The 18,257-nt window shown below is 60.0% G+C and overlaps 1 protein-coding gene across 1 annotated transcript; it reads left to right on the top strand.

Annotated features, from left to right (window-relative positions):
- Positions 1-2,179: 2,179 nt before the first annotated feature.
- On the top strand, positions 2,180-17,197 carry SLC7A10 (solute carrier family 7 member 10). Its single transcript, XM_045890337.2, has 11 exons — positions 2,180-2,394; positions 11,337-11,541; positions 13,401-13,552; positions 13,771-13,896; positions 13,966-14,119; positions 14,813-14,936; positions 15,017-15,120; positions 15,461-15,557; positions 15,763-15,912; positions 16,527-16,704; positions 16,938-17,197. The coding sequence occupies exons 1-11, from the start codon at positions 2,244-2,246 to the stop codon at positions 17,057-17,059; spliced, it is 1,563 nt and encodes a 520-aa protein (XP_045746293.1). The 5' UTR covers positions 2,180-2,243; the 3' UTR covers positions 17,060-17,197.
- Positions 17,198-18,257: the final 1,060 nt, after the last annotated feature.

Below are 18,257 nucleotides of genomic sequence, written 5' to 3'. Positions count from 1 at the left end.
GAGTGGAAAAGCATTCAACATTTCAGCATTAAACGTGATGTTAGCTGTAAGGTTTGGGGGGTTGGTTTGTTTCTTGGAGGGCTTGGGGTTTGGGTAGAAACCTTTATCAGACTGAGGAAGTTCTCTTCTGTTTCTAATTTGCTGAGCATATTTTGTTTGTTTAAATCATGGATGACTACTTTCTGAATCTATTGAGAAGATGTTATGGTTTTCTTGCTTTTTTCTGTTAATGTGGGGAATTGTACTGATTGACTTTGGGATGTAAACCAATCTTGCCAACTTTTTCTTCCCATTGGGATTTGCAGATTCTAGTTCAATTCCACTAAAATGTCCTCTTGAACTGTGGGTCTGGACAATAACATGCAAATTCCATCCTAACGGTGCCCCAGAGTCACTCCTTCTCTTCAGTCCCATATTCCCCATTTCGGGAGCCGTGCTCAAAACCCACAGGCTCCTGGCCGGTGCGTGAGGCTCGCGCCAACCGCTGGACGCACTAGCCCTGGCTGGACCCGCTCCCAGCGGACCCTAGCGTTGCAAAGGCAACTGGTGGTGGGGGGAGGCAAACCAGCAGTGACACCCCAGCCCCCCACCCCACCCAGCGACATCAGGAGTGTCCGGAGCCGAGCCCCCGCCCGCCCCCGCCCCCTGCGCGAGGCTCCTTTAAGAAAGCCTGCTGCTGAACGCGTCTCTGGGGCGGGAGGCAGAGGGCGCCAAGAATGCGGGACTCCGACGCGAGCGCGAAGGCTGAAGCTTCGCCGGTGGCCTCCCGCGCTGCGTCCCCCCAGCCCTCCACCCGGGGTCGTCCTGCTCCCTACCCCCAGATCCCCGCCCCCAACTTCGAGGTCCCTCCCCCGCCGCCAGACTCCCCGCACCTCGGGGCTCGCACCTGGATGCTCCGCCCGCAGCCCAGCGCCGGACCCCAGCCCCCGCCCCACCCCGGGGCTGCCCGGAGGCCGTCGGAGCCCGGCGGGGGCGGGGGGGGGAGGACGGGGCGCCCGGCGCGGCCTCATCCACATGCAGGGGACGGCGCGGCGCGGCGGCCGCCAGGAAAGGACAAAGGCTGTTCCGCCGCCGGCCGCACCGTGCCAGGCTCGCCCCGCCTGCCGTCCCGGTGGCCCCCGACGCCGCCCCCCTTGTGTCTGCTCCGCGGCCCGGGGCTGCACGGTCCGGACGGCTTCCGGGAGGAGGCGGCTTCCTTGGGACCCTGCACGCCGGACATCCTCCGCGACCTCAGGAGCCGCAGCCCCCTTCTCCGTGTCTCCTGGCCTGTTGAGGTGGCCCCGTCTCCTTGAGCCGGGATGGACTGCGCGGGGCCTTCGCCAAAGACCCGAGTTCTAGTCCGCCGAGCCCCACTCTCACCTGTGACCCGGCATCTGCAGATGGAACCTGCCAGACGCAGCCCAGAGCGCAGCCCGGCGGGGCGGGGGTGGGGTGGGGGGAGGGTTGGGCAGAACTTCTTCCAGGACTCCCTTAAGGGCTCTGGATGAGGGGTTAGCGGCCAGACTTTTGATGGCGGGTGCTTAGGGCCCCCTGACCCCCTCCGGGGGCTTCCTGGACGCACCCCTCCTAGAGCGATATCTCCCACCCCGCCATCACCGTCTGGAAACCAAGGAGGCTTCAGAAAGGGTTTGCGTCTGGGCCCTGCCACTAGCTCTGTGATCCTCCTTACGGATCTCTGGGGCTCAACTTCCACCTGTAGAACGGAGCCAACCTCCGCCCTTCTGTCCGCAGGCCACACTCGGGGTGCGTGCCAGGATTTAAGGAGTATGGAAGCGCTAGCGCGCAGAGGGTCCCAGTACACAGACAGCTATTATTCTTGCCGGCTTCCTCAGTCTCCTTGCGGGCAGGGACAGTCTTGCCTTTGAGCTCTGCTCCCCCACCCCCACCCCGCGACTAGATGAAACTCAGGCAGTGGGAGGGCCTCTTGCTTCGTTCAGCTAGAAAGTTCTTCCTAGGTCTGCCCCAAGTCCTCTCCTTCCTTCCCAGGCAGCGGGGGTGGGGGCAGTTCCCTTTAAGGAAGGGGGGGAGGGGGTCTGCCAGCCGGTCCTCCTTCCGCCCCTCCCTGGCCCCCGCAGCCCGGGGGCCCAGCGCCCGGGCCCCGCGCCAGCGCATGCGCCCGCCTGTGGGCGCTGTCCGGGCTGCGAAGGCGTGTGAGCGCACCGACAGACGGACGGGCCGACGGACCGGCGGCCGGTCGGACAGACTGGGCAGCGCAGGGAGCGGGGACGCGGCGGGACAGCGACATGGCCGGCCGCACGCAGCAGCCGAGCGGGCGCGGGAACCCCGGCCCTGCACCGTCGCCCTCCCCCGGCCCGGGCCCCGGCCCCGGCGCCTCGGAGCGGGTGACGCTCAAGAAGGAGATCGGGCTGGTGAGCGCCTGCACCATCATCATCGGTGAGAGGGGCCGCGGCGGGCGGGTGCTGGGGTGGCAGGGCCAAAGGCTGGGGGTGCACTGCTGCCCGAAACAAGGGGCACCCCGCTGCGGGCGCTCCTACCATCTGCGACTGTGGGACACGTGAGGGGATGCCCAGAGCACCTGCGGGTGTCTCCCCTCACACAGGGGCAGTAGGGCTTCTTGTTCCCACCTCCCCAGGCGCCCCGAAGTTCTGCACCTGAGGGAGGTGCCCGTCCCATCCACCGCTGGACTCCCCCTGGCTGCCTTTACTTTGCTGCCGGTTTCAGCAAGGCAAATTGCGCTCAGTTTTCTCATCTGTGAAAGGGAGGTCCCTATCATCCTGCCTGGAGTGCAGGAGCCCTGTAAGTATGGGGACTGGATAGGCTGGCCCAGGTTAAGGCTCCAAGTTCTGGGCTGTGGCTCCAGTCTCTACTATGTGTATAGGATCCAGGAGCCATGCAGTGTGGGTGATTTATTCTTCCAAAGCAGGAGATCCTGTGGGGACACTGGACAGGTAGAGCCAGCCCAGAGGGGGAACTAGGTTCAGAGTATATAATTATTGCAGAGTTTGGTGGCAGGACCCTGGGGAGAGGGTGGACCAGTCAGTGACTGGGGAAGCCGGCCATGGGGTGGGCATGTCAAGCCTGCAGAAAAGCCACCTGCTTCCTGGGCTGGGATCCCAACAGGCATTCACATCCTCTGGCGCCATCTTCCCCACCTGAGAATGGGTCCATGTGTCTTGCCCCCGTATAGGGACTTCTGGGTCAGCAGAGGGCTCAGGGGACAAGGCCCAAGTCATGAATGCTGACTCCTCAGGAACTAGGTCATCTGTGGACCTGTGTCCATACCAAGTGCTCAGAGACCCTCCTGGGAGTGGTCTGTTCCATCCCCTGTGTCCCAGGAGACACAGACTGGGCAGATGAATGCCAGAGGTCTGGACTGCTTTATTCTATTGCTTGCCAGGTCTTCCCCTCCCCAGCCAGTAGGATCTCCTTGTACACCCACTGCCCACCCATCCTCCGACCCCTGGTGATGGAGAAAGTTGGAGGCTCAGGAGGGCAGATTGGAATCTTCACCTCCTCCTCCTCTGCCCCCACACTGGGAGCTCCTGAACTGAGGCTGGGATCTGGCTCTTGGCCGTCCCCACCCTCACACTGAAAGTTGCCCCAGAACACAAACCCTGTGCAGGTAGCTCCCCCATCTCACCCACTTGCCCCTGGAATGGAGTCTTCCGGGAGCGGCTCCTGCGACCTTCTTGGCCTAGGACATCCCTGCTCCACTATCTGCTGGGAGGAAGGGCTGGGTCCAGGGATTTGGCCGGGATACCGGTTAGAGTCTTGCCCTGGCCCACACCCTCTCCAGGATCTGTCCCCCGAGGAAGGAGAAGCCCACACATGATGGATGGACCATGAAGTCAAGAGGCTGGCCATGTCTGGAGCCAGCTACGGAGACCGCTAGGTGCAGGGAGAGACACAGTTCTTCCTGGGCTGCCTTGGCTAAGCAGCCATCATTGAGCTGTATTCCTACTTTGCCTCCTCCCATATCCCATCTTCTTCAGGTCAGGTGGAGGCTGCTGGCTCCTCTCTCCTTGGAAAGAGAGCCCCGGGGGTGGCGGTGGGCGTGGAAGAGGCTAGCTCCACCATCATGTGCGGTCTGCAGGACAGACTCTGTAAGAATAGTCCCGTGCATCCCAGCTTGGTCCTTGCCGCACCCCAACTCTTCAGCCCTTTCCTGTTCTTCCAGGTCCACCGCACACTTGGCCTCCAGATCTTGAAGGCTGAGCAGGGATAAGAGGTGGCTTGGCCGAGAGTGGCAGACTCAGGAAGGGAACCCAGAAGACCTGACCCCAGCACGGGACCCTCAGTGGTGGTCCAACGACCCTGCTTAGGGAGTTTTGAAGGATTCCAGCAGGCAGGAGACAGACAAGGGGAGAATGGATGTGGCCCAGAGGGGACAGGAGATTCGGGAGGAAGCCTCTGTGGGTTGAGTCAGGGTCTGCACTGTCCTTCCCACCTGATGCCCTGGAGGCCCCGCCCCCTCCCCACGCTTACCCCAACTTCCTGCCTTGGGGAAACCAAAGTAAAAAAATGTCTCCAAAGTGTCATGCTTTAACTTTAAAAGCCTTGAGGACTTTATATTTGACTCCACCATCTTTCTTGTTTCTTACGAGCTCCTGTGCTTGCTATCTCCAAAACTTCAAATAGCCCCTCCCAGAAGATCCTATAATTCTCTTTCCTTGTACCCTTTGCCTCGTTCCATGCCGAGGCGTGGGGCTCTCCAGAATGGAACGATATGGAAGGGCTTTGGGCTGGAGGAAGACTCCACCGGAAGTGTGTTTAGGATAGCACCTGCTGGCCCCAGCCGGCACACCTGGAGCAGAACAGCCCGGCCTGGGGGGGGAAGGAGCCAGCTGGTCAGGAGTTCTGTAAGACACCGCTGCATCTAATACCTCTTCTGAAAAACACCTCTTATTACATTATGAAATCATGTTCTCCCTTTATCTCATTTGATTCTCCTGCCCATCTGGCAAGATGAGAGTGTTTATACCCATTCTACAGACATAAAAAACTGAGGTTGGAAGTTAAATGACACTTCTGCAAGCAGTAGACTTGGGATGTGGAACTAGATTTGGACCCAGTCTTGCAATTCAGTGCCCTTCCTCATACTGTTCTGGTGCTGGGCAAACTTGGGGCCAGATTCAGAGTCCTCAATGCGGGAAGGTTGGGATTGACCAAGCTCCCCACTCAACCATGGATGGATGAACAAACAAAGGGACAAAGGAATCTCCCCTGACTCCCCACCCCCACCCAGGGCTGTATGTACAGAATCTCTCGTCCTGACTCAGGGCCCCCCTCTAGCTCCCTCTCCCAATCCACACCCAAGGAATGGGTGTGCCCAGGTCCAGCAGAGTGGGAATCACCCTGGATCTGCTGACCAGGCTGTCCTGTCCTCCACTCTCTCCCCTCGACTCGGGTACCCCACCTATGCTGGTGTTCGTGTGTCAGGCTCAAGTATGTTCAGGGACTCAGAGGTCTGCTTCATGAACCCCATCTCCTTAGGAGCCAATCCCTGCTCATCCAAGGATGGGCAGGCCCCTCTCTGTTGTCTCCAGAGCCAGAGGTAGCTGGGCTGCTCAGAGGATGGCTCTGCCCACAAGCTCAACCCCTCCTCATAGGGACCCTGGGGAGACATAAAACCAGAAACACCTTGTCTGTGTCTCACAGCCCTGATCTACAGACGGGGAAACAGACTGAGGCTGCAGCCAGCCCAGAGGCAGATGTCCTCGGTGATGGGGGCCAAGGCCGCTCTGGCTACAAGGGTAGGGGCCCGCCAGCACTGGACACACTCATTCATCGATTTAACAGTTAGGTGCGGAACCGTGCCAGGCACTGTTCTGGGTGCTTGAGACACAACAGGGAAGAGGACAGACAGAAGCCCTGTCCTCTTGGACTTCTGATGTCCCAGCATGGGAGTCAAAGAGCAAATGATAAATAGCTAAATGTTTAGCCAATGGATAATGACAAGTGCTAAGGTGAAAAAATTAAGATGGGGGTGGGGAGGATGGTAGGTAGGAGATGAGTCAGGAGTGGGATGGGGCCCAGTTTGTGTGGGCCTTGCCGACTGCAGTGAGAAATTTGTCTTTTTCTCTTTGCAAGATGGGAGAGGGCTTTGAGCAAAAGAGGGTTGGGATAGGACAGGAACAGACAGGATGGCATGAGGCAAGATTAGATGGACGCGATGAGGGACAGGATGATGGTATGGGATAGGATATGGGATGGCATGGGATGGGGCTCACTATGGAGAAGAAGCTGTGGGCAGCAAGGGTAGAAGCAGGAAGCCTGGTCAAGAGGGTACTTGAGTCACTTGCATTAAGAGACAATGATGGCTCAGAGCAGGGTGGTGCTGAGGGGAGGTTCAGTTCTGGATGTGTTTGGAAGATGGAGCCAAAGGATTTGTGATGAACTGGGTGTGAGGTGTGGGAGAAAGAGAAGAGTCAGGGGTGACCCCAGGTTTGGGCCTGAGCCTCTGGGAGCCCGGTTTGCTGTTTATTGATCCAGAAAGACTGAGAGGAGTAGGTCTGGGGGGCAAGGGGATGAAAGTCAGGGATCTCATTTTGAACATGTGAAATTTGAGATGCGTATTTGTTGAGTAATTAGTTGGATATCCAGGTTTAGCTTAGGGAAAAGGTCCATGCTAGGCATATAAATTTGGGGGTTGCCAACAGAAGCTGGAGGACTGGATGAGGTCTCCAAGGGAGGAAGTGTAGAAGGAAAGGGGCAGAGGCCCCAGGACTGCACCATGGGCACTCAACATCTGGAAGTCAGGAAAGAGAAAGACCAGCAGAGGCGTCCAGAAGGAGAAGCCAGCAAGGTGGGAGGAGGGCCAGGAGGCTGAGTGTGGAGGAAGGGCTTAGCCTGCCAAATGCCATTGATGAGGCAGGCAAGATGCAGTCTAGGGGTGGACGGTTAGATCCAGCGGAGTGGAGCTCATCGATGACCTTGACTCAGCCCGGAGGCTGGGCACAGGCGAAGTTTATTAGGCGGGCCGGGCTGGGCTGAGCCAGGCAGAGAGAGCTCCACACTTGTGCTCATCCCTCTCTTGAAGGGAATGTGGATTAGGCCGGAGGTGCCCGCGGGCCAATGGGCAATTCCACACATGTCCCGGAGGCATCCCCACTCACCTCCCTGGAGTTCTGCCAACAACCTCAAAGGGCACTTCTGTCTCCTCGGAGGGGTGCCCGACACATGCTCATTAGACACTCGTGTGTTTGGAGGCATGGGCTTCACCCGGGGGACAGCAGGGCCCCCAAAGCAGAGCTCTGGCCACTGACCCCAGCATATTGAGGTCCCTTGGGGGTCAGGTCTCCCAAAGCCACATTGGGTGGCCTGGGGTATCTCCAAGGTAGATGACAATAGTGAGATTCGTAAGCACTTCCTGGGGCCTCTGATGTACCAGGCAGGGTAGGAGCACACCCGCGTCACTGCCTCATCCCCCACTTCACAGATAGGCGAAGTATGTGGTCCACAGCACCCCGCCCCTGCCCCCACCATGAGGCATCTGGGATTCGAACCCAGATCTAGGGATTCTCAACTAGCACTGCTGTCTGTGGCCTCAGGGACCGACTGATGGGAATTTGGAGCTCTTTTCCAGAGGCCTCATGGGTCATATCCTAATGGGGAGGTGCTGGGACTCGTTGCCCAGAGCAGAGGAAGGAGGCCTGGCCGATGGCCAGCCCCTGATCAGAGCCGGGAGTCCCAGAGCTGTTCTCTCTCAGGCCAGCAGGCCAATGTGACAGGAAGAGTCCCCATTGTGGGCCTGCTAGCTAAAAGAGGCACAGATAGGCAAGACTTAGATGACTTAGGCCCTGTCCTTTGGGGACCTCAGGTTCCTCATCACAGCAGGCCAGGGCCCAGACCCGGCCCTCTGACTGCAGGACCCATGCAGGGTGGCAAATAAAGAATCCCTTCCTCGCCATCCTCTAGGTACCATGGGAGTGGGCCAAGGTGGGAGGTCAGGGAGGGCTTCCTGGAGGTGATGCAGCTTCTGGGAATCTGGTGAGCTGAGGAGAGACCTGCCACACCGTGGGGGCCAGGGGCCCATGAGCAGACTGTGTTTCCTTAGGCCCTGTGCAGAGAGAGGCGCAGAATGTGTCCGCCCTGCCCAGCAGGGCCTCTGCTGAAGTCAGGGTCGAACCAGCCCTCTGCTGCCCCCTAGCTCAGTGGCCCTACCTCGCAAAAGGGGAAACTGAGGCCCAGAAGGGCAGCGCTGGCCTGAGGTCACACAGCTGACTCCCCAAAGTGTTTCTAGCGATGACGGGTGGTGCCGGCAGCCTGGCCTGACAGGACCTCCCTGCCCACCACCCCCCAAAATCAGACTGCACTTCCCCCCCACACGCACCAAGGGCAGCTGGTTCCTTCCACTGACATGACCTCCACCGTCCACCCTTGGGACCTCCCTGGTCAGCCACTGCCTCCCAGAAATAGGTCAGCGCACACCGCAACAACCAGGAGAACAATGGCCCTTTCTTTGTCCCTCTGCGGAGCCGAGTAAGCCCCATCAGCCCAAACATCTTAATGTGATAAAGAACCACCCAGAGTGCGCGGAGGGCAGAGGGGCGGGAGGAGACCGAAAGAGGGCCTCCTGGTGGGGGGGATCACCTCCTCACCCACCTGTACGGTAGCTCTGGCCCTGCCGCTAAGGACCTGCAAGGACCACAGAGCCTCCCGGCCACGGGGCGGATGGGACCGCGGAGGCCTTGGAACCTGCATTTCCCCAGCCCACTGTCGTCAGACACCTGACTGGGCGCTCAGTAGTATCTCCTAGCCCATCCCTGTTCCCTAGTTCCTGCCCCTCCCCCTCTTCCTCCAGAGCAGGTCCCCCCAAGGGCTGGGCTTGTCCACTGCTGCGTCCTGAATCCAGCAGGGCTGATTCTGCTGGACCTGAACACGAGGGCTGAGAAGGGGGCCCTGAGCCCACCACTACCAGGAGGGCTGGGCAGGCACCCCCCGCCGCTGTACCCGTTACAGCTCCGTGGTCCCTCCTCCAGACCTCCTGTAATCATTCAGACGCCGGAGGCCCCCACTCCCGTCCCCAGCGTCCCCCCCTCCCCGTCCTCTGCCACTCACCCTAGCCCCTGGCCCCTTTGGCTCCTTGCAGAGCCCCACCCAGCCCACATGGTCCCCAGAGCAGCCAGTGGACCTCAGTGGGGTTTTCCTCCACCTTCCGGCATAAACCTGGGACAGATGCTAGAGGTCGTCCAGGTCCAGAAAGAGAGGCCCTTTCAGCCACGTGGGGAGAAAGAAGCCCTGCGCCGTAGGCTGAGGCCATGTGTCCACACAATCATGATCCCCTGGCCCATCCCCCAGTGCCAGCATCAGAGTCTCCAGCCTCTGGGCACAGGCTAGTGACACGTCCCTTTCAGACCCCAACCTGGGAGGACAAGAGGCTAGGTGACTTCCCCAAGGGCTATGCCCATGAGGCCCCGCCATGCTGAACCGCATAGAGTGCTGGGGTGCCATGGGCTGGGTTGCTCAGGTCCCTGGATGCCCCCAGCCTGAATGCACCCAGTTCCTTCCAAGGCCACCCAGCCCCCGCTGGCTTCCAACCTCACTGGCTTTTGGCAAATCCCACTCCACCAAGCCCTGAGAACAGAGGCTACGCTGCAGGATAGAGCGAACTCAAAGACCCTTTAGAAAGCTGAGCCAGGCCCCAGGCCCCCAGGGTAGATAAGGGAGGTGGCCCCTCTCCCCACTGGAAGCAGGCTGAGGGCTCAGCTTACCTCTGGGGGCTGGGGGACAGGAATTCTTTCGTCCTTATCTGGATGTATTTAGGGCTCCTGGGATGTGACTGGAAAACCAAGTGGGGCACCGTGGCTGTCCAGACTGGAAATCTGTGTCGGCCGGGGGCGGGGTGGGGGGTAGCACCGTGGACAAGGAATGCATGCAGATTGGCAGCCACAGCTGTGTCCTTGGCCAGACCCGCCTGTGGGCCTGGCAGGTGGAGCAGGCAGGCTCTGCCTCAATGGGTGTGCACTCTCCCGCAGGACCTGGCAGGTAGGGTCATCCTGTCGAGGGACTGAGCGCTTTTTTATTCATGGGGCCTTGTGCATTCTGGGATTTTTCCTCGTGGGCAGGTCCTCGTGCAAACCACCAATGATGCGACCTAATTTGTGTGCTCAGATGGTGAGGCCCAGGTCACCCAGAACATTGCCCTTTTTGCCCTAACTGCCAGGGAGCTCACAGCTCAGTGAGCACTCAGAGTCTTGCTCACCCTGAGAACCTACTCTGCAGACCACAGCTTGGCCCTCTGAGCATTCAGATTGAGCACTCCCAGACACCGTGAGTCAACAGAGCACCCCCTAACACACGCCACGCTCCGCGAGTCTCCGAGTCAGCCCAAGGACAGGGCAGGTCTTCGGTGACCATGGCAGACTCCCTTCACGTCTGAGCCTCAGAGGCTGACCACCCTCCTCCTCCTTGCAGTGCCTTTCCAGGAGAGTGGACTAGAGATGGCTGCTGCCACTTCACAGATGAGGAAATCAGTCTTTCATGTCAGGACATCGGTGCCGCTTTGGACATCAGGCCATTCATGCACCCATTTAGTTTACTCGACAGATGTGTATTAAACACCTACTATGTGCTGGGGGATGGAGGTGAGGGAGAGCAGGTGCGTCTGCAGACATACGCAGAATCACGCAAAGATGCCAAGTACATCTGGATACAGCTGTGAATGAGCGGAGGGCTTCCTATATGGTATCTTGCTGAAGCCTCACAAAACCTCTTGTATAGGCAGAACTTGAGAGGTGACCTGAGCCCCAGCTGGGGTTTCCCACTGTGCTCCTGGCATCCACCAGGCTGTCTCAAGGACAGAGGCAGTCTTCTCCAGACCCGGGGCTGGCCAAGTCTCTGCCAGCCTGCCATTGCCCACCCCATGCCTTCCGTGATGCCTGCTGACCTACCCCCAGCCCTGAAAATGCACCGCTTCCTCTCCCTCACCCCACCGGCCCTTGCCCAGGACCTGAAATATTTCAACGGTGCCAGGAAACAAGGTGCCTTCAGAGTCTGTCTGCAGTCTGGGTTCTAGGTCAGGGAGGAGCCCAGGAAGCAGGTTCCTGAGCAGCTGAGCCCCCTCCCGCCCGGTGGGAGCAAGCAGGGGACAGAAGAACTCAGAACAGGACTCCTCTCCTGAATTGGGTGGACAAGGTGTCATTTCCCATGCCAGGGGAATGGGGAGATAATGAGCCCAGAGTGGGATTTGCAGGGTCTGAGGCCCCTAGTGGCATCCACCTGCCTGCAGGCCCATTTCCCATCGCCGCCTCCTCCAGGGAGCAGCCTGGGTTCTCTTCCTCGCTGTAGCATCTGGGAGCCTGAGGCGAAGGCTGGGCTGCCTAAGGGGGCCCAAGACCTGATGCCTCCCCATCTCCCGCCCCACCCCGCCCCAGGAAACATCATCGGCTCGGGCATCTTCATCTCCCCCAAGGGGGTCCTGGAGCACTCCGGCTCTGTGGGTCTGGCCCTCTTCGTCTGGGTCCTGGGTGGAGGTGTCACTGCCCTGGGCTCTCTCTGCTACGCGGAGCTGGGAGTTGCCATCCCCAAGTCTGGCGGGGACTACGCCTACGTCACTGAGATCTTCGGGGGCCTGGCTGGGTGAGTGTGGGGCACCAGCGGGGTCGGTAGGGGAGGGGATGACAATCTGGAATGGAGGGTCACTTGGGTCCTGGACTTCGATTCCTTCTTTTTCTCACATCTCAGGGAGGTCATGGGGTGGATGGAGGAAAGAGGGTGGAGGTGTTGGGTAGCCTTCCAAGGCCAGGGTGGGCAGGACACTCCGGCTGGCCCCTTGACCTCTCTGTGCTTCCTTCTAAATGTTTCTTTAAGCCTACTCCCCACCTGGGTGATGCTCACAACAAGGCGAGGGCAGCCTTGATTAGTAAACCCACATGTGTGTGTGGGGGGAGGTGCATAAAATTCCTGCCAGTGCCCTGCAAGAGTGCCACTTTACATAGCCCCCTGGCATGCTTTTATTCACCAATAAACATTACCTGAGCACCTACCGTGTGTTGAGGACCAGGGATAAAAAGATCCATCTCTGTCCTCAAATTGTCCACAGTGCAGAAGGGAGAGAGCCCCTCTGCACTTAATGAAGACCTAGAGGATCCTTGCTTTGAGGGTGTGCGTGAGAGACAATGGCCCAGCGGCCAAGAGAATGGGGTGCTACCACCTAGGGAAGGCTTCCAGGAAAAACCACGTTTGCACCAAGGCTTGGAGGGCAAGCCCGATCTATCTGGTGTGGTCAGAGGCAGGTCACATCCATGGTAGGTGCCAGGGTTTGGAGGTGCTGGGGCTGCCTGGGGGCACAATGGGGGACCAGAGCTATTGCAATTATCCAGTTGAGCCATGCCGAGGGCCTGAATAAAGGTATAGGAAGATCCCAGAATCATCCAGAGGACATGGTATCCGGTGTAGTATGAGGGAGAGGAGGTGACAGCCGCTTTCCCATTGGATAGACTCCATGGATGGCAGTTTCGGGGAGGGTTTTGGGGTAGGGTTGCCATGCTGGTGGGGTCTGTGGCATATCTGGGGAGATGGTCTGGTCTGGTCTGGGTGGGAGGATGTCTGGAGCTCAGAGGAAAAGTCTAGGCCAAAGTATACAAAATTTGGTTCTGAGGGATGTGGTGCAGGGTCTTTAACAGGGTAGCGGTGGATGGGACCGTGCAGGTGTGTCCATGGATGCTCTGCTCTGGGGAGAGCGTCCTCAAAGGGGACTGGGACCTGAGAAAGCAGAAAAATCGTGCTGTATGGTTAAGAGAATACTCGAGAAGGAAGTGCGAGGGAGGGGAGGGCCCAAGGCCTGACCCCAGACATGCCTAACTTCTAGGGTTGGCAGAAGGGAGCCAGGGTTAGGCCTCGGAATAAAGGAGAGGACCAAGAGGAATCTACCAAGCATGGTAGTCCAGAGGTCATTGGTGTCCCAGGATGCAGCTGTCCCCACCCTCAAAGTCTAGGAGCTCCCCGGGTGCAGGGAGAACCCCTGGGAAGAGGTTGGGCCTCACAACCTTGAGCAGAGCCCCTACTCCCATGGGGGCACACTGCAGTGGCAATATTCAGGCAGACAGGACATAAATCGCTCCCTAACCCTGGCCAGGGCTCCTCGCACGCAAGGTCCTGTCCCTCAGGGGTCACAGCTCAGCGCCAGCTCCCTGCAGCCATGCTCTGCTGAGAACTCCAGCTGGAGCCATAACCGAAGGTCCTGGGACAGCCTGTCCCAGCTCAGGAAACAGCCTGTGGCCAGAGCTAGACGGCTGTTAGAAAGGTGGTTGGTTCCCCAGTCCTTCTCGACACCTGCCCAAGGGCAGCCTGGGGCTGCTTAACCGTGCAGAATGCCGTCTCTATTGCAAAAGTCCGTTATTAGAGCAGAGACCCCCAACAGCCCCGGCCCTGCCTTCTGGCGCATCGGCAGGGTGCGGGATTCCCCCCTGTGCCAGTCGGGCCCTCCCTCATTCCAGCTTCCTGCTTCTCTGGAGTGCGGTCCTCATCATGTACCCAACCAGCCTGGCTGTCATCTCCATGACCTTCTCGAACTACGTGCTGCAGCCCGTGTTCCCCAACTGCATCCCCCCAGCCGCTGCCTCCCGCGCACTCTCCATGGCCTGCCTGAGTGAGTGCCCACCCTGGACCCACACCCAGCTCGCTGCTCCCCGGGTGGGAGGACTGTGTGTGTCGGGGGGGGGTTTCCCCTCCAGCTGCCGGCCCCCTGGGAGCTTAGCCTCAGGGGGTGGGCTGCTTGCGCTCTGGCTGCTGGGGGGGATGCCACCCTCCTGCAGCCTGGGCCGGACTTGGCTGTGGCCCACCCGCCCTCTCTCCTTTCCTCCCCAGTGCTCCTGACATGGGTGAACAGTTCCAGTGTGCGCTGGGCCACGCGCATCCAGGACGTCTTCACCGGCGGGAAGCTGCTGGCCCTGTCCCTCATCATTGGCGTGGGCTTCGTCCAGATCTTCCAAGGTAGGGCCAGGGTGGGGCCGTGCACAGGGCTTCAGTGACAACTTTGACCCTTGACCTCTGGACCCCCAGGACACTTCGAGGAGCTGAGGCCCAGCAATGCCTTTGACTTCTGGATGACACCCTCTGTGGGTCACCTGGCCCTGGCCTTCCTCCAGGGCTCCTTTGCCTTCAGCGGCTGGAACTTCCTCAACTATGTCACTGAGGAGCTGGTCGACCCCCGAAAGTGAGTGGGATGCCCGGCCAGGCCCTGGGAAGGGGAGGGGTGCAGCGGTGGGAGAGGCAGCCTCCCTGCACAGACCCCCTGCATCCTGGGGCTCAGCCCGGTCATCCGCCTGACCGTACTGCTGCTGGGACACCTGTACCCCAACCTGGCCCGGGACTGCGTGGCTGTGGGCGGGTCGTGGCCCCTCGCTGGGCCTCAGAAACACTGAGCATCATTGTCCCCCTGTCAATGGATCCAGCTGTTTGCCTTTGGCCAAGATGGATATGTGTGCGCACAACGTGGTCCCTACGGATGAAGCCAATAGCTCTATCTGGAGCTCAGCCAGGGGTCCCAGCAGTGAACAGTTGGCAACTGGGGCTGGGGCTGATAGGGCGTCCCACGGGCACCCCAGGTCAATGCATTGGGCCCCAGGGGCACTTCTCAAGGATTTTCGAGGATTTTCAAGGCTGAGTTTGGCTGTATGCACTTTTCTCTTTAGCGCCGACATTAGACCTGCTCCTCCAGGTTTGATGTAGCCCAGGGTGGGCCTGGGGGGTGGCAGGGGGACAGCAGTGCTGCCCCTTTCCCTGTCCCAAGGCCCCCAACGGACCCAGACCCGGGAGATAGAGACTCAGACTGTTCCCTTGCTGGGTCCCCTGGGCCCCGCCCCCAGCCCCCGGGGCTGATGCTGACACACTCCACCGCTGCCCCCAGGAACCTACCTCGTGCCATTGTCATCTCCATCCCGCTGGTGACCTTTGTGTACACCTTCACCAACATCGCCTACTTCACTGCCATGTCCCCCCAGGAGCTGCTGGCCTCTAACGCGGTGGCCGTGGTGAGTGGGGTCCCACGTGTGCCTGGCTCCTGCCCACCCCACCCTGCCTCATGTGTCACCTCTCTTCTGTGCCCACTCAGACCTTCGGGGAGAAGCTGCTGGGCTACTTTTCTTGGGTCATGCCCGTCTCCGTGGCACTTTCCACTTTTGGAGGGATCAATGGCTACCTGTTCACCTCCTCCAGGTGACTGGACTGGGGAGGGGGTTGGTCAAGGTGAGGCAAGGCAGGTGTGTGTGATCAGTGCCAGGGGCCGGAGGAAGTCAAATCCTGCCCGGTGGGTCCGACCTGAAACTGGGACAATGAACTCCCCAGTAACAGGAGTCGGACCCCAACTCTGAGGTCCAGAAAGCAAAAGGGAGGCGGGGCGAGACAGGGAAGAACTGCGCCATGGGGCTGCCGGGGCCCGGAGCAGGGGTCAGAGATGACAGCTCAAGAGGGACATCAGGTCTGGAGCTGTGGTCCAGGATCTGGTCGGTAGGAGGCCCGCGGCCGGGCTCATGGCCTCCACCCATCTCTGTCCCAGACTGTGCTTCTCTGGGGCCCGAGAGGGGCACCTGCCCAGCCTGCTGGCCATGATCCATGTCAGACGCTGCACCCCGATCCCTGCCCTCCTTGTCTGTGTAAGTTGTGGGGCCAAGGCCGGCAGGGAGGGGAGCCGGGGCCACCCAGCAACGTGGGGAATGGTGGGGATTTGTCCTGGCCCTAGGGGGCAGCCCACAGAGGGACCAGGAAGGGCCAGGGCTCATCGACCTCCTGGCCTGAGCTGGCAGGCCCAGGGCCGATGGAGGCAGGTGGGAGGCCACCCTCAGCCCAGTCCTCTCCCAGTGCGGGGCCACAGCGGTCATCATGCTTGTGGGAGACACATACACGCTCATCAACTACGTGTCCTTCATCAACTACCTCTGCTACGGCGTCACCATCCTGGGCTTACTCGTGCTGCGCTGGAGGCGGCCGGCGCTCCACAGGCCCATCAAGGTGAGGCCTGGGAGTGGATGGGCTGGCCCACGCTATCGAGCCACCCCTTCGGTCATTTGGGCACCGGGGCCAGGTGATGACAGCGACCGGGATTCTGGTTTTGGCCACGTGCTGGGCCCTGCTTGGGGCTCTATGTGCACTGACGGATTCGGCCCTCACAACAGCCCCACGGGGTGTGAATACTCCCAGTTTACAAACAGGAAAGTGAGGCTCCGGTGCTTGCTCCTGGTCACACGGAATCCCAGGAGCGCGCACAGGGACGCAAGAGCTTAACCCAAGCTAAATGCAAATATTCTGTGTGCATATAAATGCTGGAGCTGGAGAAGTGCTCAGTGCCTTAAAAAGTGAAACACCAAAAAAGAGAGAGAGAGGGACCTCCAACCAAATGCAAACATCCAGTGACACATCAATGCTGTGTGCAGCTCAGAGCCACTGAAACGTTTACAAATCCTCAACCCTTTGGCAGCCCGGCCATCCCCTGAGCTGGCTTCCAGCACGTTGGGCGACTGCCAGAGCGGGGGCCCTCACGCCTCAAGCTCCCAGGAGCGGGTGGGAAGCACCTCGGACCCCCCAGGGTGGGGGTGCCATTGGCACTCCCGCTGGCTCTCCCGCAGGTGAACCTCCTGGTCCCTGTGGCGTACTTGGTTTTCTGGGCATTCCTGCTGGTCTTCAGCTTCATCTCGGAGCCCATGGTGTGTGGGGTCGGCGTGATCATCATCCTCACAGGGGTGCCTGTTTTCTTCCTGGGGGTGTTCTGGAGAAGCAAACCAAAGTGTGTGCACAGACTCACAGGTGAGCCGGCAGCCTCCCCACGGTAGCAGGCCTGGGAATGCAACCCTCTTAGGGGCTCGGCCTGGAGCAGGGCCTCCCCACAGCAGCGGTGGCAACAGGGTCCGGCCGCCACCAGAAGTGTCCCCAGTAGGTGGCCCCAGTGTCCAGGATCCACCCGAAGGGAGCAGCTCCCTGAGGACCCCTGCCCCACAGGGTCAGACCCAGGGTCTATCTGTTTGTCCGTCTGTCCTCAGAGTCCATGACACGCTGGGGCCAGGAGCTGTGTTTCGTGGTCTACCCCCAGGGTGCCCCCGAGGAGGAGGAAAATGGCCCCTGCCCGCTGCCCGCCACGGACAAGCCCTTGAAAACACAGTGAGATATTCGTGGAGCCTGAAGCAGCTGTTTCTGTTTACATGTTGTTTATTGAGGAGGTGTTTTTGCAAAATAAGTTTTGGGGGGTTTTTGTTTTGTTTTGTTTTGTCCTGGAGAAAAAAGAGATCTGACTCTTGGAGGCCTCGGCCGAGCGAGCCCTGCAGATGTGGGCTCCCCGTCAGCACTGCCCCACTGGCTTTTCCTGGAAAGGTCTATGAATAAAACAGGGCTGGTGGGTGGTGTGCTTGTCTCAGGTGAGTCCCTGGTGGGCATCACTCGGCAGGGCTCGCGTGGTGCTGGCTGCGGAAGGTGCCCCCGCAGGCTCTGGAGGAGGCCTTTGGCGTCTGGGGGCTCTGCCTCTTGAGCTGGGCGCTCCGTCTCTCCCTCGTGGGGTCCAGAGCCAGCCTTGCCCCAAAGGGACACTGGGATCGGGAGACACCTCCCCGGGACCCACAATGCCAGCCCAAGGCTCAGCCACCCAGGAGGGCCCAGGCGTTTCTGTGGGAACTGCCTTTTTTTTTTCCCACAAATCTCCATGGAGTGAGTATCTGGACTTGGGAGCCCGTGGCCTCACCCTGGTTTACAGGGGGAAACTAAGAGCCTGAGACAGGATGGGACGGATTTGGCCACTGTCAGTTGGTGCTCGGCCACTGTCCCCCGAGAAAGCATCCAGCAGATCTCCCGGGGGGCCTCAGGGCCTGCAAGAGACCTGTGCCCTCATTCCCAGCCCTGCCCTCATGCCCAGGAGATTAACCCCTCAGCCACAGGGCAAAGGGCAAAGGGAGCCTGCCTGGCCAGGCCCACGCTGACACCACAGGCATGAGGATGAGGGCAGAAGCCTCCTTGCCCCTCCTCTGGGCTGGGTGGGAGGACTGGAGGAGGGCTGAGCATTGACAGAGGGCCCTCCATGGACTAGGTCCGTCACACCCGTGGTTCTGTTCAGTCCGGCACAGCTCTGGTGCCCCAGAGGGCAAATGAAGTGAGAAGCCACAGACAACTCTCCAGAGAGCCCTGCCCTAGTCCTCCTGCTCCCTGGAGATGGATTCCCAGAACGGAGGAGGGGGAGGGAGAGTGAGACCCCAGGGTGCCTGCCGCGGGGCTCCTGACTCCACCTGCCTCCTTGCTCCAGCCCCCACAGCCCCCGCCCGCCATGCCCACCAGGGCTAGGGGTGCCGAGGCAGCAAGCTGGCAGCCGGGCTTCC

Source organism: Mirounga angustirostris, unplaced genomic scaffold, assembly GCF_029215605.1.
Source record: "Mirounga angustirostris isolate CCGP_5_RB_7025 unplaced genomic scaffold, mMirAng1.0.hap1 SCAF_16, whole genome shotgun sequence".
Lineage (NCBI taxonomy): Eukaryota > Metazoa > Chordata > Mammalia > Carnivora > Phocidae > Mirounga > Mirounga angustirostris.
Note: the sequence above shows the minus strand (reverse complement) of the source record. Positions and strands in the feature narration are given on the sequence as shown.